The sequence below is a fragment of the Syngnathoides biaculeatus genome, chromosome 3 (genome assembly GCF_019802595.1).
Source record: "Syngnathoides biaculeatus isolate LvHL_M chromosome 3, ASM1980259v1, whole genome shotgun sequence".
Classification (NCBI taxonomy): domain Eukaryota; kingdom Metazoa; phylum Chordata; class Actinopteri; order Syngnathiformes; family Syngnathidae; genus Syngnathoides; species Syngnathoides biaculeatus.
Window position 1 is genome coordinate 5,950,725 of NC_084642.1, and position 27,971 is coordinate 5,978,695.

At 43.0% G+C, this 27,971-nt stretch overlaps 2 protein-coding genes across 7 annotated transcripts in view; both read left to right on the top strand.

Annotated features, from left to right (window-relative positions):
- LOC133498514 (immunoglobulin-like domain-containing receptor 1) lies at nt 1–12,474 on the top strand. Of its 2 annotated transcripts, none has more exons than XM_061815468.1 (9): nt 1–252; nt 3,201–3,371; nt 5,004–5,153; nt 6,832–6,951; nt 7,064–7,210; nt 8,670–8,795; nt 8,874–9,058; nt 10,023–10,613; nt 11,651–12,474. In XM_061815468.1, exons 1-9 carry the CDS (start codon nt 207–209, stop codon nt 11,687–11,689), a joined length of 1,575 nt encoding a protein of 524 aa, XP_061671452.1. In that variant the 5' UTR covers nt 1–206; the 3' UTR covers nt 11,690–12,474. The 2 variants fall into 2 exon arrangements, with proteins under 2 accessions (XP_061671452.1, XP_061671453.1); XM_061815469.1 differs by having other exon boundaries at nt 8,877–9,058.
- A 2,467-nt stretch (nt 12,475–14,941) lies between these two features.
- tmem39a (transmembrane protein 39A) overlaps nt 14,942–27,971 on the top strand; it is a 25,776-nt gene continuing 12,746 nt past the window's right edge. The window contains exons 1-4 of one of the 5 annotated variants that reach the window (XM_061813871.1): nt 14,942–15,261; nt 19,648–19,840; nt 24,047–24,178; nt 27,754–27,971. The exon at nt 27,754–27,971 is cut by the window's right edge and continues 5 nt beyond it. In XM_061813871.1, coding sequence (XP_061669855.1) covers nt 19,728–19,840; nt 24,047–24,178; nt 27,754–27,971 — 463 coding nt within the window. In that variant the 5' untranslated portion in view covers nt 14,942–15,261; nt 19,648–19,727. Of the gene's footprint in view, nt 15,262–19,647; nt 19,841–24,046; nt 24,179–27,377; nt 27,486–27,753 lie in introns of those variants that run through there. The other 4 variants (XM_061813873.1, XM_061813874.1, XM_061813876.1 and 1 more) reach the window with 4 other exon arrangements.

Genomic DNA, 27,971 nt, shown 5'->3' on the forward strand with positions numbered 1-27,971 from the left:
ACAGGAAGCGTTCACCTGTTTCGGGGCGTGGCCTCGCACGACTTCACTTGGGCCCACATACTGAAACATTCAAGAGGTCCAAACGGTTCTTAGCTTGCTTTGGAATACGGCTGCAAACAACCACTTCATAATACCCTTGTGGAAAAAAATAAGAGATTATTTCTTTTTTTTTTTTTTTTTTAAATCAACAGCGGCGTTTTGACACCATGCGGCGATTATTGGCCACCTGTATCCTCTCGTCGCTACTAAAAGGTACGGAAAATTTCGTTTTTATCTATCTGGAGTGGGAATATTGTTGTTGTTTTTTTTTTTTTTTTAAACTATTGTTCTTACAGTATTAGTGTTTCATTTTAAATAAATCTCTTCAAGGGATAATATACTCTTCCCTACCCGACTCCCGGTACTTTTAAATGCTGACATTTGTTTGCATATGTCATGTGATCCGTTTTATTAAACATAAGGAGCCTTTTGAAATAAATTCATAGAGCTTGTTATTCTTTTACAATTTGAAGCGATTTACACACTATGTGTTTTTAAAGAGCCCATTTTGGATTTTACGGCACGGTTTCATCCCACCCACCTTGATGTTTGGTGGTTGGTTTCACTTCCTGTGCCTTTGTCTGTGTCACCTGTTTTTCCGGTTGGGCCACTGTAAGGATGAGCGGCGTGTTGTTTTTAGGAAAAGAGTCACGGTTGCATTCTTACCATACTCCCTTTCTTTATTTTGCCCAAAATACCTTTGCAAACCTCCACAAATGCTGAGGTAAAGTTTCCATAGGAATAAACCAGTAAATTACCAAATTAAAGGCTGGGAATTTAAAATTATAGTTGAGTAAAATCTTGACGGAAACAAAACACAGTTTTACAAGTACAGGGGTACCCTGATTTACATGCAGTGTCGGGAAGATTATTTGGAAATGCAAGTAATTGGTTACAATTACGAGTTACCCTGTTCAAAATGGAATGGTAGTGTAGCTTTCGCTTGATTTCTCCAAGGAATAAAACCGATTAAGTTTGATGGCATTTTTTTAATTTGAAATGAATGCATCGACAAAACTTTTTGATGTTTCCTTAAAAATGGATTAAAAGCATAGATCATTGTTTCGGGATCAACCACGTACAAACAGTCCGATTCATACAGAGGACAGCGGTACTGTCTGACTGCTGGAATTGTGTTGTTTTCACGTGACGTCACACGTGCTGCTGCCTCGAACGGCGGCCATTTTCGATCCCGGAGCTCTTTTACTCATACATGGGCAAGGTGGACGACGTTATGTTTATAATTGTATTTATTGAAGATGCGACCGACAGCACATCAAGCCCAGACTGACTATTCAGCTATGTGGCATAGACACATCATGGGACTCAAACTGCGTCACCAAAGCGCAGTATTGTGCCCTTGATCTTTTACTCTATGTGACAGAAATCACGTAGGAGGAGCACTTAGCTGTATGCTAACACGGAAAACGAAAGGCGGTGGAATATTATTTTCTTTTAATATCGAGGCAAACTCCATTTATTCAGTTTTTTTTTTTTTTTTTCAAAAAGTAAAACCTGTTTATTAGGTCACCACAAGCAAAGCGAAATGTTTATTATTTGTTTAAAATTTGATGACAATGGCACATAGACAAAACAATAAACAAATCCAGTATTTCACAAAATTCTCGAATCTTTCAAATGACTAACAAAAAAGGACGTTAGCTGGAATGGTGGCCTTCTGAATATATAAAAGAGTATTGATTAATCTTGTTAGCTTAGCTCGGCGATACAACGATTGAGGTTATAGCCGGGTAGTGTGATAGCAGCGTCAAGAACTCGTCCACAAAGCCAAGTCTCCGTGAAGCACAGAGGCCCAGAACGTCCGAAGTCTTTCGTCGGAAGCGTTACACGATGTCCCCGCTTACACAGCCGGACTTGTGTACCGGATCGCGAGGCTTTGAAGAGCTAGCAGCTAGCAACTCTTGGAAAAAGCTTCAGCGAATTGGCGAGAGTTGTCGAAAAAAAGTCAGAAGAAGGCTCGATGACGGTTAGCAAGCCCTCTCTTGTGTACTTGAGTCCCGAGACGCCAGTGAAACACAAACGGTAACGGAGAGCATTCCGGAGGCTACAACACTGGTAGGCGTTTGGTCGGGAGGTTAAATGGCGGCGCGCAGTGGTGTTCGGGTAATCCAGGAAAAAACATGACGTCAGTGAAAACAACCCATTAAATGCAGGAATAAAATGAGGACTGGTAATGAGAAGTATCTTGGTAGAGCGGTTAAAGTTTAAGAAATGTGCCACGTGACCTGGTTTAAGATGGAGATTTACGCCCTATCGTTGGTATAAGTGGACTGCTCCGAGCCCAGTTGGAAAAAGCTGAGGACAGAAAAATATTTGAGACAATTGGAAAGGTGGGGAAACCTAATTTTCATTGTTGAAATTTGATCCCTGTGATGCTGCACAGTGGCATCAATGATTGCTTTGTTAGCATGTCTATGGCATTTTGCATTTTGTGCATTAGCGTTAAATTGCTATAACTTTTTAAGGTAAAGTTAAGTGGTGTGGTCAAATGGGCAGCGTGTAGTTTTTTTGTTTATTATATTTAATTTTTTTGGGGGGGCGGCACGGTGCCCATTGACAGCTGGGATAGGCTCCAGCACTCCCCGTGACCCTTGTGAGGATAAGTGGGAAAGAAACTGGAGGGATGTTTAGTTTTCCAGTAAACATTAACTGGGAGTGGCAATGAATAGCTTGAAGCACGCACACAGTGCCTCTTATTTGAAGAAGCGCTCGCTATCAGCCAAGTGGCTTGTTGTGAAGCTCGGTGCCACCGTTTAGGGTCATAGTTCAAATCGTTGCTCGCAACACAGGACAAAAAAATTGGCGAACGACAGCTCGTAATTTGTGGTACCCAAGTACTGTAATGCACCTTGCATGTGGGTAAGAAAAGTTATGTATTTTTGCCAAAAAAAAAAAAAAAACTTTCTATATATGCTTGAGCCTGTTGCATTTTTATAAAATTCCCCTTATTTGCTCGGTAACTGCCATGAAAAATTTTCATTCCATCATTCCAAAACTCCCAGTTTCCATCCAAATTTCCCAGAAATATTCCACCCCTGTGACTTTTTCAATCCGGCAAATGGATGAGCCAACACTTTGCACAAACATTTATCAATAAACATAATACCGTATGTATTTGTGTGTTTTGCTTTATTTTCCAGTGTCGCTGTGTATTCAAGTGAACGTCCCCCAGGTGGAGCGCAGCACTGCTCTGTTTGCCTCGGTAACGCTGCGCTGTGACTTCTCCACGTCTGCACCGCTCCAGGATGTGCTGGTCACCTGGAGGTTTAAGTCCTTCTGCAAGGACCCCGTGCTGGAGTACTACTCCACAGGTGAGACATGTTCATTCTTCTAGTTACCTTGTAAGGCAGGGAGAGATCCATTTTTCAAGTTGATATCAAGTTTCAGGTTTATTAGTGTGCTCTTCCTCAGCTGGTAAAGCGTCGGCCTCACAGTCCTGAGGTCCCGGGTTCGATCCCGGGCCCGCCTGTGTGGAGTTTGCATGTTCTCCCCGTGCCTCCGGTTTCTTCCCACATCCCAAAAACATGCAAGATTCATTGGACACTCTAAATTGCGCCTAGATGTGATTGTGAGTGCGGCTATTTGTCTCTATGTGCCCTGTGATTGGCTGGCGACCAGTTCAGGGTGTACTCCGTCTCCTGCCCGTTGACAGCTGGATAGGCTCCAGCACGCCCCGTGACCTTTGTGAGGATAAGCGGGAAAAGAAAATGGATGGATGGTGTGCTCTTTGTCCTCACTAGTAACATTTTTTTTGAGTCCAAACAAAACAAAAAGAACCATAAAAGAAGAAAAAAAAATATCATACAGTACATGAGCATTTATTTATTCTTCCATATAATAAAAAAGACATACCTGTATTGGTAATTGATACAAATTTTGTATTTGTTAGTTTTTAAACTGGTTGCTGTTTGGACATTCCTCCTCGCTCAGTCTCTTCTATAGTGTCACTTAATTTTTTTTTTTTTTTTTTTTTTTTTAATTTCTGAATTTCTTTAATTTTAAAATTTGTCATCTCTGAATTTATACTCCCCCATGCTTTCTTGAAATATCTAATTTTTCTCCCCACAATATCCTTGAGATTCTGGTTTTTGGACTACAATTTACAATTAGCGTGTTAAAGATAACGTACCTGGTGGGCAACTCCATCCATCCATTTTCTTTTGCCGCTTATCCTCACGTGGGTCGCGGGGACTGCTGGACCCGATCCCTGCTGTCAACGGGCAGCCAATCGCAGGGCACGTGGAGACAAACAGCCGCACTCAAAATCACACCTAGGGGCAATTTAGCGTGTCCAATTAATGTTGCCTGTTTTTTGGGACGTGGGAGGAAACCGGAGACAACCCACGCAGGCACGGGGAAAACGTACAAACTCCACACAGGCGGATCCGGGATCGAACCCGGGACCTCAGAACTGTGAGGCCAACGCTCTCCAGCTGTGCCACCGTGCTGCCATGATAGATAATATCACATTAAAAACTTACTTATTGACTTAAAAATTGGACATTGTTACATCATCTATGTCTAGCTACTATTCTCTATGTTGTAATTTAGTCCAAATAAAAACCATTGAATTGAAATGCAGGTTTACATCCTCACGCACACTGTTTAATTCTTGCTTCCTATTTAATTGTGCCATTGCTCTGTTTATATAGTACACAAATGATATTATTTCTTACTATTATTCATTGCTGAAAATACAATTTGTGTGGGGAGGTTTTTCTATGAATTTCAGCGGACAAAACCTATTTGAGATATGAGAGTTTAGAGTCTGGGAATGAATGAAACTTTATTTCTCAAGGCAACACTGTGTTTAGTATTTTCACTTATTGAATTATGATGTTTGCACAGTTCCAGCATCACGAGGGTACATTTGATCATTGTACCCATAATGGCCGCCGATATAATAACCCACGGATCTCTCTCCTTTTCGTGCGTACGTCCAGCTTACCAGTCCGCACTTCAGTTGGGCCAGGATCCAGCTAACGACTGTCCCGATCGCCAGCGCACGGTTCGCACCGTGATTCAAAAGCGAGGAAACAATGAGCCCATACGCGGTGCGGAATACCGAAATCGCAAGATCTCCATCGAAAATGGTGAGTTCGTGCCACGGCATGTTTGCGTCTGAAAAAGTATGAAGAACATTTATTTGCTTCACACATGTTATTTTTCACTCTACAACAAAAATAACTTTTTCCCTAATTTTTGTCATTCTGCTTTTTACACACCGACAGAGTAGCCCAAATAGTACTCAAGTAAGAGTACTTTAGAATTATTGTATATGACTCATGTAAAAGTCCTCCTCCAAATATTTACTTGATTAAGAAAGTACTGTGGAAAAAAAAAACAAAACTGCGGTACTCATCTATTAAGCCTTATAAGCCTCACCGAGTACATTTGTAAAGGAAATACCATTTGGTACATACATAGGCCGCAGCTGTGTAAAAGCCGCAAGTGTCCACATTTAAACCGACATCGAAACACGAGATATTTACAAAGCAAGATGGTACACAGAGAGTTTAATGCTAACGCTAGCATTGCGCTAACGCCGTGCTAATGCCAGCGCTGCACTAACTGGACCGGTTAAAAAAAAAACATACTAGTAAAAACATCACTGAGGCACGGCAGTAACACGGTAGCGCAGCACTAACAGGGCTGTACCGGTTTAGGCTAGCGTGACGCTAACAGGGCCGGTTGAATAAAAACATACCAGTAAAAATCACAGAGACATGGCAGTAACACAATAGGAACACGCTAGCACAGCGCTAATGCTAGCGCAGCACTAACAGGGCTGTACCGGTTTAGGCTAGCGCGACACTAACGGGGCCGGTTGAATAAAAACATACTGGCAAAAATCACAGAGACATGGCAGTAACACAATAGGAACACGCTAGCGCAGCACTAACAGGGCCGGTTAAAAAAAAAAAAAACGAACTAGTAAAAAAAAAAATCACTGAGGCACGGCAGTAACATGCTAGCGCAGCACGAACAGGGCTGTACCGGTTTAGGCGAGCGCGACACTATCAGGGCTGGTTAAGTAAAAACATACCGGTAAAAATAACAGAGACATGGCAGTAACACAATAGGAACACGCGAGCGCAGCACTAACAAGGCCGGTTAAAAAAAACATACTAGTAAAAAAAAATCACTGAGGCACGGCAGTAACATGCTAGCGCAGCACGAACATGGCTGTACCGGTTTAGGCGAGCGCAGCACTAACAGGGCAGGTTAAAAAAAAACATACCAGTAAAAGTTACTTCCTCGGCACATATATTCCACCGGTCTCGCTCCTACCTTTTCCGCTCGAGTGCCCCCGTGCGACCGTTAGAAAAAAAATGCACAAATTAGCCACATCACCGCATAAGCCGCAGGGTTGAAAGTGTGTGTGGGGGGGGGGGAAGTCGCGGTTTATAGGCCGGAAATTTCGGTAACTACTGAGTCGCTTCTGCTTTATTAAATTTTTTAAGTCAGAGGATTTACATGAACATGATGGTCGCAGGGCAGTGGCTACTCCGAGCCGCTTGTATCCAGGATCTTGTTCTTTCGCTCGTGACCATACGTGAGGGTCGGAACATAGAATTAGCTAATAAAGAATTAATTAATAAGGCAATACCATTTAACAACCGTGACTCAAGAACAAACTCAACAGAGGCGTGGCCGGGATTGAACCCGGGTCCTCAGAAGTGCGAGGCCGACGCTTTACCAGCTTGCCCCACCGTGCCGCCAACCTCTCCTCAATTGTTCTCGATTATCGAACAATTGTGTTTTGTACAGATGCCGATCTGGTCATCAACGAGGTGATGTGGTGGGACAACGGCGTGTACTTTTGTGCCGTTGACGCACCCGGAGACACCACCGGAGACTCCGACAAAGAAATCAAACTGATTGTTTATCGTAAGAAAACTTTTCATTTATTATATACGTCCAGTGACTTAGTTCCAGGTTGTTGTTGTTATTTTTTGGACGTATATTTTTGTGAACGTGACGCTTCCTCTCCCTCCCTCAGATTGGTTGACGGTCCTCTTCATCATCATCGGAGCTCTGCTGCTCATCATCCTGTTTGGCATCTGCTGCTGCCAGTGTTGTCCTCAGAGGTGTTGCTGCTACGTGCGCTGTCCCTGCTGCCCACAGCAGTGCTGCTGCCCAGAAAAAGGTAGTAGAACTACTACTACTACTACTACATTGGCTTGTAGTATCGGAAGTAAATTGTGTTGAGAGTGGACGCAAGCCTTTTTTTCATTTCCTCAACACAACGGCCGTGTAGCTGCATCTTTCCCAAAACATGTCCACTCGTTTTCATCTTCTCCCGAATGTTCAGGATCTTCCTGTGCCGCTTATGCTTACTTCCAGAATCAGGAATTCAATAACTGAAAGGAGGATATATAGCGTGTTACTAGCCAATTCTGCTCAAAGTGTATACCGTAATTTCACACTTTTTTCACACGCTTTCAACCCTGCGCTTTATGCGGTAATGCGGCTAATTTGAGCATTTTTTTTTTTTTCTAACGGTCGGAAGGGGGCACTCGAGCGAAAAAGGTAGGAGGGAGACAGGTGGAATATAGGTGCCGAGGAAGTGACTTTTACCGTAGTTTTTTTTTTTTTTTTTTTTTAACCAGCCCTGTTAGCGGTGTTCTAGCGTGTTGCTGCCATGTCTCCATGATTTTCGTCGGTATATTTTTATTTACCCAGCCCTGTTAGCACCGCTCTAGCATTGACGTCACGCTAGCCTAAACCGGTACAGCCCTGTTAGTGCAGCGCTAGCGTTTTACTGCTGTGCTTCAGTGATTTTTACCAGTATGTTTTTTTCAACCGGCCCGGTTAGTGCTTTGCTAGCATTTGCGCTGTGCTAGCGTGTTGCTGTTGTGTTACTGCCATGTCTGCGTGATTTTTACCGATATTAGCGTGCTAGCATTAACGTCGCACTAGCCTAAACCGGTACAGCCTTGTTAATGTGTGCTAGCTTGTTACTGTTAGCCTCAGTGATTTTTACCAGTATGTTTTTTTTTTTTTTTACCGGTCCAGTTAGTGCTGCGCTAGCATTAGCGCTGTGCTAGCGTGTTGCTGTTGTGTTACTGCCATGTCTTCGTGATTTTTATCGGTATGTTTTTATTTAACGGGCCCTGTTACCGCTGCGCTATCCTAAACCGGTACAGCCCTGTTAGTGCTGCGCTAGTGTGTTACTGCCGTGCCTCAGTGATTTTTTTTTTTTTTTTTTTACCAGTATGTTTTTTTTTTTTTTTTTTTTTTTTTTTTTACCGGTCCTGTTAGCGCGGCGCCAGCGTTAGCGCGATACTCTCTGTGTACCATCTTTCTTTGTAAATGTCTCATGTTTCAATGTCGGTTTCAATGTGGGCTGCGGCCTATGTATGTAGCAAATGGTATTTCCTTTACAAATGTACGTAACGGTGAGGCTTATAACCAGGTGCGCTCTGAAGGCCGGGAATGACGGTATTCTTTGATTAGTGAGGATAAGCCATTTAGACAGATGAATGGATTGATGGATCAGTAATCTGATTTACTGTATGATCATCTATTTTGGCTACTCGTGATGGGGGGGCAAAAAAAGTCGTACAAAATGTTTGCAAAAGTCAATCCCGTGTTTTGTCTTTCAGCGGTAATGCAGCACCGTATGATGAAGGAGGCTCAGCGGGCGATGGTTCCCTGGATGGGAGGGCAGCCCATATACGGACCAATGAGTCAGGTTACCGCATCTCAAATCAACCCGATGCTATACGCAGGTAGCTGGACAAAACACACAGCAAGAAAGATCCTTTTGATTCAGTAATGCGCTCATTTGAGACTCCGATTTGTCCCAGTAGGGTCGGTGTCAGGGAAGAGCGTGCCTATGAAGCCCATGCCCCTCCCGCCACCGCAGTCCTCAGCTTACAGCATGCCCCCGCCGAGCGTCCACGGCAGCCACACACCTGCCAACACCAATCGCATGCTTGACTACATGGAGAGTCAGGTGAGGGGCTTGGACGTGAGCAGTCCGCTGCTGCAGGTGTGTACCGTGCTCACGAACTTTCAGAATCGCCAATTTGCTCACTCAACTCAAACGCATAAAGACATTGACGTGACACCATTTTTTTGGGGGGGGTCCCGTGTATTCCAGACCCCACCCAGAAGAGGTCAAAATATTCCCCAAAGTTTTTTTTTTTTTTTTTTTAAATAGTTTAAACCATCCATCCATTTTCTTCGCCGCTTATCCTCACAAGGGTGGCGGCGAGTGCTGGAGCCTATCCCAGCTGTCATCGGGCAGGAGACGGGGTAATTGTTTGCCAGCCAATCGCAGGGCACACAGAGGCAAACGGTCACAATCACACCTACGGGCAATTTTGAGTCTCCAAGAATTTCAATCCCAGAGAAATTGATGTCAAAGCCAAAATGGTTTGTAATTGCCTGTAAGTACCACAAGATGGCAGAAAACGATTTTTTTTTTTTTTTAATTAGATAAGGCAATGGCCGGATTAAATGAATTCTCGCCCCCTCACTTCATAACTCAAAACATCCATCCATTCATTTTCTTAGCCGCTTATCCTCACAAGGGTCACAGGGAGTGCTGGAGCCTATCGCTGGGCACATGGAGACAAACAGTCACACTCACAATCACATCCGTGCGACATTAATTGGACACACTAAATTAAATCTAAACTGCTCCCTTCGTGAGGATAAGCGTCAAAAGAACATGGATGGATGGAGTGTGCTTTTTGTCCTCATTAGTGAATCCAAACAAAACAAAAACAAGCAAAAAAGGAAAAAAAATACACCTATACCTCTATCATACAGTTGCCCTCCGCGTGGCCCTCGTGAGGATAAGCGGCAAGGAAAATGGATGGAAGGGTGTCACTTTCTGAACCATTCAGAAACCTTCAGTTTAGTTAAGGCTCATCTAAAAATGACAGAAGGGGACCGATAACTTAATTAATTTATTTTATTTTTATTTTTTTAAATCTTCCCGGCATCAGGCTCAGCCGCCTCCACCCCCTCATCACACGCAACAGCTCCCACCTGCCCCCCAGCACATGCCCATCAGCGTCCCCTTTTCAGCCGGGCCTCCCAGCATGATATCCGGACTCGGCGAGGCGCCGTCGGAGCGCCGCGTCATCACCCTCCCACCAATCCGGGAACCGAGCCGAGTCCCGCCCCCTGCGCCCAAGACTCGCCCCCCGAGCTCCAGCGACAGCAGCCACGGCGGGTTCGGATCCCGCGAGCGCGGGACACCGGGTCGACGCTATCCCTCACCTGCGCGGTCCAGAGGCGTCCCGAGGAGCTACAGCGAGGAATCGCTGGATGCGCGGTCGCACGGCGGGGCACGGGGAGGCGTGGACCCCCCTCGATCTCGTTCTAGGGACGATCTATTTGACAGCAGGTCCAGGGGAAACTACGCCCCACCGGGTTCCCGTCGACCAAGAGGGTCTTGGAGCTCCGATGATGAGGACTTTAATCGGAGAGGAGGAGGACGGAGAGGGGGCGGCGGCTGGGGCGACAAACCTCCCAGCTACACTGAGTATGAGCCCGGAAACAAACCGGGACCGAGGAGGAACGAGCACTACTCTGTAAGAAAAACGCTGCTTTAGTTTGGTTACCGTAATTCCCGGCCTACAGAGCGCACATGCTTGTAACGTTTGTAAACGAAATACCATTTGGTACATACATACATATGCCGCCGCTGCGTAAAAGTCGCAAGTGCCCACATTGAAACACGAGATATTTACAAAGAAAGAAGGTACACAGTGAGTGTAACGCTAGCGCCGCACTAACGCTAATGCTACGCTTAGGCTCGTGTCGCGCTAACAGAAAGGAAATACCATTTGGTACATACACAGGCCCCGCATCTGCGTAAAAGTCGCAAGTGCCCACATTGAAACACACATTGGAAAAAAGAGATATTTACAAAGACAGTACACAGAGTATGACGCTAGCGCTGCCACGCTAACGCTAATGCTGCGCTAACAGAAAGGAAATACCATTTGGTACATACATACGCCGCATCTGCGTAAAAGTCGCATGTGCCCACATGGAAACACACATTGGAAAAACGAGATATTTACAAAGATAGTACACAGAGAGTATAACGCTAATAGAAAGGAAATACTATTTGGTAAATACATAGGCCGCAGCTGCGTAAAATTGCAAGTGCCCACATTGAAACCCACATTGAAACACAAGACGGTACGCAGAGTTTAGTGCTAGCGCTGCTACGCTAATGGTAGCGCCACACTCGCACTAACGCCATGCTAGTGCTGCGCTAACACGGCCGGTAAAAAAAAAAACATACTGGTAAAAAAATCAGAGACACACGCTAGCGCAACGCTAAGCGTGTCGGACCGGTAAAAGTCACTTCCTCGGCACACATATTCCACCGGTCTCACTCTTACCTTTTCTGCTCGAGTGCCCCCTTTCGGCCGTTAGGAAAAATGCACAAATTAGCCGCATCAGCGCATAAACCGCAGGGTTGAAAGCGGGTGAAAAAAGTTTCGGTTTATCGGCCGGAAATTACGGTACACTTCTAAATGGGGGGGGGGGGGGGGAGTCTTTTTTTTTTTTCTGGCTTTGAGGAAAAATGGATCTAAAGTTAGTGTGTTTCTCTCAGGTGAAGAGCTCTCGGAGCGGCACCAGCGTCGTCATCTGAACCGAGCCGTGAAAACGCCCTTTGACCTCTTGTTTCTAAGCACACGCACACCTCACTTGAACTGGAAGTCGATGTCAAACTCCGGCGGAATTTGAAATGACTTACGATTCATCAGGATGAGAAATTTGTGTCGGCCTGTTTATGTTCAGAAAATGTACGCATGAAATACAGTTGCAAAATATTTGGCACAGAAATCACCATGGTAACAGGCAAAGCTTTCCACCTAGCCTGGGAGCGCGTAGAAATTGCTCCCGGTAGCTTAAAAGTACTTTATAATGTACAGTATGTCAAATATGTAAACGCCATTTACAGGTTCATCAATGAAATCTGAAGGTTGGTGAATGTTGAGCCCGCCCACCCCACTCCTGGAAATGATCCAATTTATTTTATGAATGCTAACAACACGTAGGATGAGTATGAAAGCGCTTAATGGCTCAATAGCGTTGGACCACTCACCAAAGTTGAACTCCTGTATGGTACTGAATATTTGAAGTTTTCTTTGCCTTTATTTTGTGCAGTCATTTATGTGAAGCGTAAAATTATTGCAGCATTTTTTTTAGTATAGTTGCATGTAAAAAATCCATTACTGTAAATAATATATATGACGTACTCTATTATTTTTGTGGGAAATCGAGGATGCTTCATAGCAATTTCTAGGGTGCAACTTTAAACGTCCAAATGTTGAACGTATGAAACTTTCACAAGTTTGTAAAAGAAAATGAAGAGTATTTTTGATAATTCAAGTGTGTACTCTGCATTGTTTGAATTTGAATAATAAAGCGTTGACGTACAAGTTTTTGACTTTTTCTGGATCCACCACGTTAGTATGATGAGATTTGCTAAATATGCGCTAAGAATTGACCTTTATGTGATCTATGTACATACCTCAAAAGGTGTATTATTATTTTTTTTTATTTCCTTAATCTAGAACCTGTAGTGAATGTGACAAATTGACCGGATGTCACAAATACTATCATAAAAGAATGCAAAATTGCATGTAGGTGGGGTCAGCAACCTTAAATAGTGAAAGAGCAATTTGGACCATCGCCCACAAAAGAAAACCGACAGGAAAAATACCAGAAGCCAAAAAAAGCCTTTTCATATTTAAAGTAAGGACAACACTGCATATGCTATCTATTTTTACCTATGTATAGAAAAACTTTTTATGGAACATCCGTCCATTCATCAATTTTCAAGGGTCACGGGGACTCCGGGAGGTGATCCCAGCTGTCATCGGGCAGGAGGCGGGGGACACACCCTGAACTGGTCGCCAGCCAATCGCAGGGCACATAGAGACAAACAGTTACACTCACAATCCCACCTATGGGCAATTTAGAGTCTCCAATCAATGTTGCATGTTTTTGGGATGTGGGAGGAAAAAGGAGTGCCCGGAGGAAACCCACACAGGGACGGAGGATGACATGCTCCTCACAGGTGGGGCCGGGATTTGAACCGTGGTCCTCGGAACTGTGAGGCCAAAGCAAAGCAAATTTATTTATATAGCGCAGTTCATACACAAAGGTAACTCAACCATCCTTTACGTGATTAATAGGACTTGAATACAAAAACATAAAACATTTAAAACGGGGAGGGGAGGACACGAACAATGACAAGAAAATATATACAGTATATTTAAAAAATGAAAAATAAAAGTACAATTAAAACAACATAAAGTGCAAGAAATGTTAAAATTAGAAATACTCTAAAAAGCATAAGGAAAAAAACAAGTGTTTTCACAATCGCACCTATGGGTAATTTAGTGTTTATGGAATAATATATATTTATATATATATCTATATATCTGTAACTATCTGTATCTGTAACATTGGCCTCACAGTTCTGAGGACCAGGGTTCGAATCCCGGCCCCATCTGAAATTATGGCGAGGTGCGATTGTGACTGTTGTCTGTCTCCACGTGCCCTGCGATTGGCTGGCGACCAGTTCAAGGTGGACCCCCGCCTCCTGCCCGATGGCAGGTGGGATTGGCTCCAGCACTCCCGTGACCCTTGTGAGGATAAGCGGCTCGGAAAACAGATGGAACGATATCCTTAACTGAAAAAGGACGCTATTGGTCGAAGCTTTCAAGTGAAATATTTATGGTATACGACAGTATTTATATATTGTAACAAATACTTGATGCATGTTATTATCCGACTTCAGCTTGTGTGCATTAACGCTGAAGTTGATTGAAAATTGTTTGACAGAAATGTATTATTTCAATTAAAAACTCAAAGGCTCTTTTATGCGGCGGCATTATTTTTGACAGTACTGTACATCACAGTAAATTTATTTCATTTACAACTTTATACTTGAATACATTTCAGTCTGTCCTGTTATGCCTTGAACAACTTATTATTATAATATATTATTCATGTTTGGCAACATAAAATTGCTTGTAATATCTCGACTTGATCATTTATGACAGGGCTCAGCAACATTTTTGAGGCTGAGGGCTACTTCGTGAGCACCGATCGCATGAAGGTCTACGTGACCTGTTTGCGGCAAATTTCAGACGTACATCAAATATTTTTGTTTTAATTTATTGTAGTAAATGACATGACATGTATTTTAAAATTTTAATTCACGTAAGCAAGTCACATTCCGAATTTAAAACACGGAATAATGGTAACAATTTGTGGCCTGTGGTATTTTTAGAACATACCTCGCGGGCGCCTTATATGGTTCTCGCGGGCTACCATTCGCCCGCGGGCACCGCGTTGGTGACCCCTGATTTATGATATGTGACAATTTTAAATTTTTCGCACAGATTTTTACAAGAATCATGGAAATGGAAACTCTAGATTTGACTTCGCGGGCGGCATAAAATCATGTGGCGGGCCGGATCTGGCTCCCCGGGCCTTCCGTTTGACACCTGTGGATTACACTATCTGTACTTCTAGTACCATCTGTACCATCATGTCCAATATTAAAATACAGTGAATTCTTAATAAACCACGCAGCGGTGGTTTTATTCCTGAAAATGTATTATATATGTCTGACAGTAAAAAAAAAATATATATATATATATATATCTTTTGTTCTCGAGTGGATTTAAAATCTGTATTTATCCCACTTGAATAAATACATGTATCTCAGACGCGTTCCTTCACATTGAGTATTTGTATTTATTATATACTTTTCCCACCTTTGACGCCGTATGCAACGATAATTTTCAAACGAAACGTTTTATTTGATTTTATTATTTTTTTTTTTCCACGTTTACGATTCGTGTCGCGCGCTGATGACGTCAGAGCCGAGGAGGTGCGGGCTTGCCACGTCGGTCTGTGTGAAATGGCATTTACACGGTCGCTCCTCGCAGCTTCGGGCTCAACTTTTTGAAAAAGACGCCTTTTTCATTCCGACACCGAGCGACCGGGGACCGCAACAACTTGTCCGGAACCACGTTAGCTCATCTCCGCGGCGCTGCGTTGGGTCTTACTGGAGTATTTAAAAAAAAAAAAAAAAAAAAAAGGAGGCGGAGGAATGCTCGGTTCCGTCTGGACTCGTCCGGCTGCAAGCCTCACAAGTGACTGATGCATCCTCGTCCGCGTCACCCTCCCGTATGTTGTCGTGTGAGTAAAATGTGACTTTGCACAGAGCTTGAAACACTTAAAACAAAAAAAAAAAAAAAAAAAAAACGAATATTCCAGACACTCGCCCACATGTATCCCCCCTTATCTTTGAAGCTATGTGCACAAGTTTCTGACTGGCGTGTATTAAAACTACAAAAACCAACAACACAAAAAGAGCATTGTGGCTGTTGTCATGATTGAGAAACGCCAGGTTTGGTGCACGTCACTGCGGTGTCGTCAACGTGAAATCTGCCCACGTTTGTGTCTGCTTTCTCTTCGTGTCTCTCGACTAAGTGCAGCACGCCAAAAGCTAAAGTCTGACGAAATGACAAAATACACTCTGCATAGTTCCCGTTTTCCTCCGGTGACTTTTAACTGAAACGTTCCCCCTTTGACTTGTTTGTTTTTGTGTTGAATCGACTGACTTAGTCATACCAATGCTTTAAATCAGTGGTTCTCAAACTTCGATTATGGCCTGTTTCAACAAACACAAGCCAACATCATTTCTACAAAGTATTTATTAATTGTAAGCCACTCTAGTATTATGCACATTTGACAATTAAGACAGCAATTGCATGTAAATACTGAAATGTACTGCACCCAAAAAGTCACACGTTATTAAATGCCAGTCATTTTCATGCCAGACTTCCTCATATTGCTATTTTAGACCATTTTGACAAATCTTTCAAGACTTGGAGAATACCCTGCTAAAGAATTTCTACAGAAATTGTATAAAATTCTATAGAATTTCTACAGGAATGCTATAGGACTTGGGTCCTAAAGTTCTGTAGTTCTTTAGAAATGTTCTATAGAAAATATTTAGCAGGCTATTGTGGTCTTTCACAATATCAGCAGAGAAATGACCATAGAGAAAGCAAACTCATCTTTCACCAGAATTCTTTTCTACCTTTTCCACTCTTTCATAATCGGGAGAACACATTTCACCATGAATACATTATATCGAGCAAAATGTGGAGACAAAAAAATAGTTTTTGGGAAAAGAAACGCGTCAAGCAGAACAGTCGGTGGCATTGTGCGTTTAATCAAACGTCATAATTTGTGCGCTTCAGTGAGATTAATGCTAACACACAATTTATGACACCTTAGATGAGATAAGCACTTTGACAAATCTAACAAAATGACATCCCAAGTGTAAAACAAATTAGCAAAGGAAGGTAGAGTAAAAATAAATACATCTAAGTATAATATTTTAAAAATGATAAAATGAAATACAATACACTGTTTGAAGCAAATGAACTGCACATGGAACAAAGATGAAGAGTAATTGTATTCCAATGTATTATACCTAATACAAGTTAAAAATGTAAGATTTTCGCTATGCACTTACTATGTGTATTACACAAAAACAAAACAGCGTACCTGGCAAGCTGTTGTCACTATTTTTAGGTATTTAGTATTGATTTAATAAGTATGTCTGATGTGATTGCGAAACTTTAAACCCATTTGTTTGAATCCAACTTTTACCACAACAAGTCGCTATACTTAATGTAATTTCCGGCCTACAAAGCGCACTGATTATAAGGCTCACCCCGTACGTTTGTAAAGGAAATACCATTTGGTACATGCATAAGACGCACCTGTGTAAAAGTCGCAAGTGCCCACATTGAAACCTACATTGAAACACGAGATATTTACAAAGACGGTACACAGAGTTTTAATACATTAGCTTAGCTTAACATACCAACACGCGGTAGCACGAACAGGGCTGGTTAAAAAAAAAAAAAAATAGCTGCGACAGCTTCACAGTAGCAACACGGTAGCACAGCACTAACAGAGGCTGTTAAAAAAAACATGCCTAAATCACTGAGACGCGGCAGAAACATGCTTGCGCGGCTCTAACGCTAGCGTGGCACTAACTGGGCCAGTTAAAAAAAAAAAACAAAAAAAAAACATACCGGTAAAAATCACTGAGACGCGACAGTAACACAGCAGCAACACGCTAGCGCAACGCTAACGCTAGTGGAGTGCTAACAGGGCCGGTGGGAAAAAAACACTCGTAAAAGTCACTTCCTCGGCACATTTATTCCACCGATCTCACTCTTATCTTTTCCGCCCGAGTGCCCCCTTGCGGCCGTTAGAAAAAAATGCACAAATTAGCTGCATCACCGCGTAAGCCGCAGGGTTGAAAGCGTGTGAAAAAAGTCGTGGCTTGTCGGACAGAAATTACGGTATATAGCAATATTTCTAAAAAACGCATAGCACCTTGCTTGCATAAAAATGCAGCGAAAAAAAAAAGCTAATAGAAATCACAGCAATACGACCGATTAGGAAAGACGTATCCAGAAGTTACGTAGCTCGGGACTGAGCCAAGGGGAGCATCCAGACTAAGAGCTCCCCCAACCCCGACAGACCAGGCTGGGCTTAACGCATTGTACAGTATTTTTAGACTCATTTTGCTCAATCTTACGCCCTGCAACCCAAACCAGTAGTTAAACAGTCCTCAGCTTTTTTTTCTGCTTGTTACTGCTTTGGCACTTGTTAGCCAAAAGTTAGCTGGCTTTGTCTGCACCGCTCCCCGCTTGGACCAGTTTTCTGCCACCCTGCCAGCTCTCCTGGATTTTCACCTGCATTCACGGATTGTCGTCCCCGAGATACCGACCAGACAGCTATAGATTGTGCTGTCTGTGCAGCGAGTGATGTTGTTATACTCTTGTGCGGTACACTGATTCATTCAAGTACACCATGGTAAATTCGTCAACTCTTTGGTCAGTGACAAAAAAAAAAAAAGTACCAGTTTTGGTACCAACCCCGAAGGTGGATACAATTCACTTGTATTTATATTGCACCAAATCAGAACAGATGTTGTCTCAGGGCACTTTACGACACACCTATCTCATTCAAACGGAACCTCGCTTGAGCAAACACTAGGCGACAAAAGCAAGGAAAAAAGGAACCTTCGACCAGACCCGTAATTCATCCAATGGACCGTATATATATATATATATATGTATGTATGTTTCCAACCCAATGGTGTTTCTTCCTTTTGTAGTGCTCTGCCTCTGGAGTATTTTATATGGAAGTAGATTAATGCCACCAGGATTTTAAATTGAACTGTAAAGTGATCACATTTTCAATAGTTGTATTTCAGTGTAACTTTCCAATGTTAACAATTCAACCGGCAACAGTTCGCTGTCTAAAATTCATCGCCTGTGCCACCAAGCAGGGTTACTTCAGGTCAGAACCGAACAGCCGGCCAATCCGGTTACGCTTTCTTAGCACGTGACGTCACGTGACTAAGAAAGCGTAACTGCGATTGGCTGGCTGTTCTTCCTGGCGGCACACAAGGTGAATTTTAGACAGCGGATTGTCGTCGGTTGAATTTCAGACGGTGAATTATTGCCAGTTGAATTTCAGACACCGAATTGAACTAGCAACTATTGAAAATGTGATCACTTTACATTTCAAATTCAGATCCTGTTTTCTGTGGCAATTCAAATCCTATTTCACTCTACATTTCAAATTCAAATCCTGGTGGCACTAATCTACTTCCATACTTGTATCCTTATCTTAATTCTTTATCGGTATTATTATTTCTTTTATAGCTTTTTTTTAATATATCATACACTGGTACATCCCTGCCATCCTTGTGAGGATAGGCGGTTAAGAAAATGGATGGATGGACACGGTTACATCCATGTTGAGGGCAAATTTAAAAAAAATAATTGCTATTCATATGGGAAACACTCGGCAGATGGAAAGCATTGGCCTCACAGTTCTGAGGTCCCGGGTTCAATCCCGGACCCGCCTGTGTGGAATTTCCACGTTCTCCCCGTGCCTGCGCGGGTTTTCTCCGGGCACTCCGGTTTCCTCCCACATCCTAAAAACATGCACTATGAATTGAGCACTATAAATTACTCCGAGGTGTGATTGTGAGTGTGGCTGTTTGTTTAAATCCAGCACTCTTGCGACCCTTGTGGGGATAAGCGGCTAAGAAAATGGACGGATGGAGTACAAAGTCTTGACGTCTCGTAAGAATATAAATGGGGTGGGATTGGTCTTATATACTTAAATACTTGAATGTTTCCAAAGATTTTTGGTGTAAAAAGTCCTACGGCCATAATTTTCCTAACGTAATATTTGAGGGAAAAAAAAATATATGAAATCTGTTTTACTGCTGGGTGCATTATCAGTGTTTGTGTTCTGGAGGCTTCAGGTCACATCACACTCGTCAATATTAGATCAGGGTTGTATCCAAACTAAAATCATGATGTTAAGCACTCGGAACATGAATTCAGTTTTGAGGTGAAAAATGCGCCTTGAAATTTTTGATAGCACTTTCAATTTTGTTGTATGAAAAGTGAAATGTAAACAAGTTGGAGTTGCGATTCCCTCTGACAAGAATCCCTCTTTTGCTCTCCTTCGCAGCGGCCTCAGCGTATATGGTCGCTCATTGAGGAGCAAGGGAGGTGTCCCGGTGTCTGGGGTTGCCACGGTAACCGGCGACCATGCCAGGGGGTCGCAGGGGTCCCAGCAGACAGCAGTTGAGCCGCTCTGCCCTGCCCTCCCTGCAAACTCTCGTTGGAGGCAACCTGGGGAATGGTACAGGCCTCAGGAACAGGTCTGGCCAGCATTGTTTTATCTCCGCCCTACGGTCAACTTTTTAATTTGATGCATGAGCGTAGCCTAACTACGGGAAGCCGTTTAAACATTTATTCAATATCCTTGATATCCAGGTTAGTGATCAGCCAGCACACGAGCAGAATGGCTTAAAATTCTGATTATTACCAGTGTTTTTCTTTTCTTTTTTTTTTTTTTTTTTATATCGTTTCCCATTAAGCTGTTTGAGCATTTATCCGATATCATTGATATCTGACTTCAGGTCCACTTAATAGTAAACTCAATATTAGAAAGATATAGAACAAAGGGCTTTATCCTTTAATATTGTATGAATGTGCAAACGGCTTACCTTAAAACATTTCTTGAACATTTTTATACAATATCCTTGACAGTGAATAAAGGCTCAAATGGCTTCAATATCCTTCATAGCCATGCCAATGTACTAAATAGTTTGCAGTTTGTCCTGTAAGAATGGGATGCTACCGTAATTCCCGGCCTACAGAGCACACCTGATTATAAGCCTCACCCGGTGCATTTGTAAAGGAAATACCATTTGGTACATACATAAGCCGCACCTGTGTAAAAGCCGCAAGTGTCCACATTCAAACACGAGATATCTACAAAGAATGAAAATACACCGAAAGAGTTTTCAAAGTTTTAATACCTGAGCTCATCTTAACATACCAACAACATGGTAGCACTAAGAGAGACGGTTAAAAAAAAAAAAAACAAACATACCTAGATCACACGGCGGTAACACAGCAGAAACACACTAGCGCGGTGCTATTGCTAGCGAGGCGCTAACAGGGCCGGTTAAAAAAAAAAAAAAAAAAACATACCGGGAAAAATCACTGACACGCGACAGTAACACAGTAGCAAAACGCTAGCATAGCGCTAACACTGCTGGTTTGAAAAAAAAAAAAAAAGTTGAAAAAAATGAATTAAAAATAGTCTGGTTTTGGTGATTTTTGAGTTAATCGATTACCGGTAAATTTGACTCCTCACATGTACCGTAATTCCCGGCCTACAGAGCGTACTTGGTTATAAGCCTTACCCAGTACATTTGTAAAGGAAATAACATTTGGTACATACATAGGCCGCACCTGTGTAAAAACCGCAACTGCCCACATTGAAACCCATATTGAAACATGAGATATTTACAAAGAAAGATGGCACACAGAAAGAGTTTTTAAAGTTTTAATACGTTAGCTTAGCTTAGCTTAACATAGCAACAACACGGTAGCACTAACAGAGACGGTTAAAAAAAAAAAAAAAACATACCTAAATCACTGAGACGTGGCGGTAACACTGTAGAAACAGGGCTAACAGGGCGATTAAAAAAAAGCATATCGGTAAAAAATCAGACGCGGCAGTAAAACACCAGCAAAATGCTAGCAGAGCGCTAACACTGTTGGTTAAAAAATAAAAACATACCAGTAAAAAGTCAGAGACACGGCAGTAACACGCTAGGGCAGCGTTAGCAGGGCCGGTTAAAACCAAAAAACATACCGGGAAAAATCACAGACACGGCAGTAACACAGCAGCAACACGCTAGCACGGTGCTAACGCTACCGCAGCGCCAACAGGGCCGGTTAAAAAAAAAAAAAAAACAACAACATACCGATAAAAGTCACTTCCTCGGCACGTAAACCGCAGGGTTGAAAGCGTGTGAAAAAAGTTGCGGCTTATAGGCCAGAAATTGCGCTACATTAAAGAGGCACTTCAGGGAAAATGAAGTTTATTAAACGCAGTGGTACAAGTTATTCAGCTTGTAGCTGACACAACAGACATCGTTTGAGCCACAGACGTATACTTGAGCGACTGGTAAAAGGTCGAGCGGGCCGTGTGTTCAGCGCAACCAGCCGACACGCCCACCGCGTCCCACGGCTTTGAGGAGGGCTCTGTCTATTTATGTCGAGATTTTTTTTGAGCCTGATTTATATACTTGACGATTTCAGTATTGTAATTCGCCGGCCTTGTTAGCTTCTCTATGATGTTGCAAATTCACAGGATACATTTTCAGCTTTACAGGGCCATAAAGGTGGATATCAAGGATCTTGAATGAATGCCCAAACGGTTTTCCGTACTTAATCGCCCTGTTTGTGTTTCACACTCCTGATACGTGACCACAAATGCCTCTTTGATCCTCTCTGGATCGGCAACCATTTTGTCTGGTGGTGACGCGTTAGTCACTCGATCTAACGGGGAGTTAGTTTGCCTGTAGGTCATTCAGGTTTGGGGGGGGGGGTTAAATATTTTTTACAGGCTGGATAATCTGGATTCCCTCCCTCATTGACTTCAAATCGATTGGTTGTACCATTGTTGTAAAGACTACCGGAGTGACCATATTAAAAGTTGTAAACCGTTTTATGACTCTTCCACACTTTAAAAACATTTTCAGTGAAGAAAAAAAAAAGTATTTGAACACCCTGCTATATTGCAAGTTCTGCCACTTAGAAATCATGGAGGGGTCTAAAATTTTCATTGTTGGTGCATGTTTGCTGTGAGAGAGATAATCTAAAAAGAAAAATCAGAAATGAAATCAAAAATAAGTATTTGAACACCTGTGTATCAGCTACAATTCTGACCCTCAAAGACCTGTTAGTCCGCCTTTAAAAGTCCACCTCCACTCCATGTATTATCCTGAATCAGATGACCTGTGTGAGGTCATTAGCTGCATAAAGACAAATATCCACCCCATGCAATCACTAAGACTCAAACTTGTAACATGGCCAGGACCAAAGAGCTGTGCAAAGACACCAGAGACAAAATTGTACAACTCCACACGGCTGGAAACGGCGACGGAGAAATTGCCAAGCAGGTTGGTGTGGAAAAAAGGTCCGGTATTGGAGGAATCATTAGAAAATGGAAGAAGCTAAACATATGACTGTCAATCTCAATCGGAGTGGAGCCCCATGCAAGGTATCGCCTCGTGGGGTCTCGATGATCCTTAGAACGGTGAGGAATCGGTTCAGGACTACACGACAGGACTCGGTCAATGACCTGAAGAGAGGTGGGACCACCGTTTCCAAGCTTACTGTTGGTAATACACTAAGATGTCATGGTTTGAAATCTTGCATGGCACGGAAGGTTCCCCTGCTTAAACCAGCACATGTCAAGGCCCGTCTTAAGTTTGCCAATGACCGTTTGGATGATACAGAGGACTCATGGGAGAATGTTTTGTGGTCAGATGAGACCAAAATGGAACTTTTTGGTCACAATTCCATTAACCGTGTTTGGAGGAAGACGAACGATGAGTTCCATCCCAAGAACACCATCCCTACTGTGAAGCATGTGGGGGGTAGCATTATGCTTTGGGGGTGTTTATCTTCACATGGGACAGGACGACTGCACTGTATTAAGGAGAGGATGCATTGAAGATGAGTCTTGGCTGGGTCTTTCAACATGACCGTGACCCGAATCACACATCCAGGAAAACCAAGGAGTAGCTCCATAAGAAGCATTTCAAGGTTCTGGCGTGGCCTAGCCAGTCTCTAGACCTAAACCCAATAGAAAATCTTTGGAGGGAGCTGAAACTCTCTGTTTCTCAGCGACACCCCAGAAACCTGTCTGATCTGTAGAAAAGATCTGTGTGGAGGAGTGGGCCAAAATCGCTCCTGCAGTGTGTGCAAACCTTTTGATCAACTACAGGAAACGTTTTGACCTCTGTAATTGCAAACAAAGGCTACTGTACCAAAATTTAAGATTGGTTTTCTCAGGTGTTCAAATACTTATTTGCAGCTGTATCACACAAATAAATTGTTAAAAAAAAAATCATACAATGTCATTTCTGGATTTTTCTTTTTAGATGATCTCTCTCTCACAGTGGACATGCACCTACGACCCCTCCATGATTTCTATGTGTGAGAACTTGCAATATAGCAGGGTGTTCAAATACTTTTTTTCTTCACTGTAAATTATTTTGTTGTTCCTGAACACAATATTTCCTATGTAGCACCCATTGTCACGTTACACCACCAAACAAAAATATCACGGAAATTATAAATACCGAAATAATGATTGTTCTCATCTCGGTTTACGCACAAATTTACGTGGTGTGAAATCCGAGTCTGTTAACTTGAACACACAGCTGATAAGTGTTTTGGGTTTTGATTGTGAGGACGACCCCGGTGCATATGAGCGAGATGAGCAGCAGGTTATGATGCACAGATGTTTAATGTACGTGTGACTATTGTTGTGGCCGGAGGGAAAGGCTTCTGTTCGGAGATATTTGGAGGAAATGTGGTGCAGGGTCCAGGCAGGCAGGGAATTGGATCCAAAGCAAGAGTTCAAGGGATGAGCAGGAGGCAGGCATGATGCAGCCAGTGCACAGAGCTAGGTGAGTATTTCCGTACATTAACTCGGAATATTCTGGTAATTGGCCTGATGCAACAACGTCAAAGAAGAGTTGACGTTTTGGTGGCGTATTGGTGTCCAAGAGTCGATCTTATTTCTCATAATTGAAACCTTCCTATCTCCTCAACGCTTTTAAAGTGTCCCGGAAGTTGTTCCGTCGCTGTCATATTAAAGGTCAAGTGTCATCCCTATGAATATTGAAATGAAAAATACATATGACATTATTCACTTCAATGTCTATACGAAAAAATAAATATGAGCGGAGAGGGCGTCATCCACGCGCAAAGTTGCGGCATCTCCTGTTCGTAACATCACTCCGGACATTTGCCATTGAAAACATGCGGTGGACCCGACCAACTATGGGAGACAAACACGCCCCTTCTGACACGGAAGCTCTTTTCGAAAAAGAGAACATCACACAACCGAGTGAAATTACTGGGGCAATATTACCCTATTGTTTCGAGCCATATTCAGATGACACGCGATCACAGCCAAACCGCCTCCCCGTCAGATCCACTCCCGCGGCGGAGGTGAGCCGAGGTGGCTTATATCGGCGCCGAGCCGGGCCACTTTACGGCGTCGCTCATAGCCGCCGCCGTCCGCGATGAACACCACCACCGAGCCGGGGCGCTTTACAGCGTTGTCGTCGCCATCGTCGGGAGCGTTGTTCAGAGCCACCGCCGTTCACAGGTTCGGCGAAGGCTGCGCGTCGGGCTCGCGGTGCATCGCCCGGGGTGGCTCATTATCGGCCCCGAGGTGGCTTATCACGGAGCCGAGCCGGGCTGCTTTACGGCGTTGTCGTCGCACGCGGCCGAGTGCGCCATTGTCGGGAGCATTGTTCATAGCCGCTGCCGTCGGCGACAAATTTAGCACACCTGTCATACGTACGCAGATCTTTTGTTACGTTATGGGAGATGGATTACGTGGTCCGCCCCAAACTATTATTTTTTTTTTAGTAGCTGTATACACACCTACCTGTCATTTGGAACCCATGAAGCTCTCGTCCTTTGCACCCGTGAAATCCATATTTCACGACGAACCGGGTCTCTTGGAAACTTATGAAGGGTAAATCAGTCCTCCCGAGTGTTCGAGGAGGGTTTTCATGGCGGGAGACACAAAAAACTGGACACGTCAAAATCATGCATGGGTCCATGTCGGGTGTTTTTTCATGAATAACATACTAAAAATCATGCATTTCATGACAGTGGCCCGTTAAGGAGCAAGCAAACGGTCTTAAATGCACATTGAGGTGCGAGGATTGAGTATCAATGAAGTTAATATGGACTAAAATCCAGGATCCAGCCATGTGTCCTTTGCAGAAATCTTACAGCTCTTTGACAGCGACGTGTAAAATTGGCCGCGTACCAACTGGATTGTAAAAAGAAAGTGCAGTGGTACCTCGGTTTTCGAACATCTTGGTTTCTAAACCAATCGGTTTTCCAACGAAAATTTCAAGATTTATTTTTTTTTTTTGCTTTGGATTTCCAACGAAAATCGGTATTCGAACACCCCGACCAGCTGACCCACGACGATTTGTTATTGTGCTTCCGAACGTACCATTGGAAAAAAACGGAAAAGACGTAACGCACGGATAAAACTGTCGACTTCAAGAAGGATTTGATAGCCGAGCGCGAATCTGGTGTGCGTGTTTCTGAGCTATCGGAGAAGTATGGCATGGCGAAATCGACGATCAGCACCGTCCTGAAACAAAAGGATGCCCTCAAAGCGAGTGATGTTGCTAAAGGAGCAACAGCGTTGACCAAGCAGAGGCCACAGATCTTGGAGAAGTCCAAAAGTTGCTTTTTACTTTTGTGAACGAGCAGCAGTTAGCTGGGGATAGTGTTGGCGAGGAAGGGATTTGAAAAAAAATATGTATATATTTCTTAAATGATTTAATTATATAAAGTATTTAAACTACACACGTATTTCTACTATACTGTTTATTATCGGGAAAAGCTAAAAAAAAAAATTAATTTAAAAAAAAAAAAATTTTTTTAGGCTTGGAGCGCATTATTTCATTTTCCATTCATTGTAATGGGAAAAGGTGCTTCGGTTTTCAAACGTTTTGGTTTTCAACCTGCCTTCTGGAACGGATTGTGTTCGAGAACCGAGGCACCACTGAAAAACCGAACCGAAAACAAAACGTAAATATGGCACATCATGAAAAAGCCAGACAATGGATGAATTTCCCCCCCCCCCCCAAAAAAAAAAGCGAAGCATGTGAAATCAGACTTCAAAATGGACTAGAATTGAGACATTTTTTTTTTTCTTATCTTGCCAAATGGTGTGGGCGGTTCGCTAAATGCTCAGATAAAACCCCGTCTCCCCGGAACTGGCAGCTGTCAGTCAAATGAGTGCCTTCTATCGCTACTCCTAAACGGGAAAAGGAGAATTGCTTTACTGGTCGTAACGGGTCGCGTTGTCACGAACGAGGAAGTGGAAATTCCGCTGAATTGACGCACAAATTTACGTGGTGTAGATTTAATATAGTTGCGGGGCAGGAGGGGGGCGTCCTGCTCCAAATGACACTGCCTCCCTAATCGTCTATCGTCACCGGGCTAGTTTTGATTTATTCATTTATTTATTGCATTTATTATATTCATCTTCAATTCATCCATTCAAATGAGCCAGTTTAGAATTTCAAGATACACATCAAAAATTTGTTACAAAATTGTCCTTTGTCATTTTCTGAATATACCTTCATATTAATTGTATTTAATTAAGAACAAAGAACAGTGAGTTTGATTCTACTTTAATATTTAGTTTGAATATAGTATGCATATTTTGGGTAGTATCTAATACTAAAATTACTTAATTACCTTGACTCATCTTTTTTTTCCCTGCTGTTGCAATAAAGGTATGTAATTATGCTCTTCTTTTGTAAAAAAAATACATCAGGCCACATAAAGAAAATAATGGTTTGATGGTCATAGATATGCATTCTACTTAATAATAACATAATATTTGTAGTTGCAATTCCCTACAAATATGGTTGAGGGTTGTCGGGGGCACGTTTGTGAGGTACCTGGGAAGCCCACGCACGATTGCGTTGAGCTCATTTTTCTTTGCGTCAACTGGGATTGAATAAAACTGGCGTGCATCAATGATATGATGTCATCCTTCGTGGCCATCTTCATAAAAATCTGTGTGGGGGTGATAGTGCGCTGTACTTTATCTTGCAGTTTGCGTATCGTTCGCTGATGGGTTTAAGTGAACATAAGGAACATGCATCATCTTCTGCTTAGCAACTCTTCCACTAATAACTTCCTGAAAACTGGACATTTGCTCACGTAAGCGTTGCTCTGCTCAATCTTCTCATGTTTGTTTGCGCCGTCTGTGTGCGCAGTTTATTTACTCTGCTCACATTAATTAGGAACGAGTTCCACACTTTTAATCAGTATATGAGAGGTTTCTTGCCGCCTTTTTTTTTTTCCAGTACAGTTGTTTAGTCAGGAAAAATAATGAAAAAAAATGCATGTGTAGCTTTTGTTTTCCCCACTTTTATCACTGGTATTTTGTGTGCGTGTGTGTGTGGGGGGGGGGTGTGTCTTCTTTTAGGAACAGCGGCTCCTTGGGTCTGTCCGCACCACCCATCTCGGCCGTAATAAGACCGGAGCCCGTCCGCCACTCAAAGATTCCTGTGCTGCCGTTGGACAGCAGCCTGCTGTTTGAGTTCCTGCTCTTTGTTTACCTTCTGGTGGCCTTGTTCGTCCAGTACGTCAACATCTACAGGACGGTTTGGTGGTACCCGTACAGCCAGCCCCCCACCTCTACCT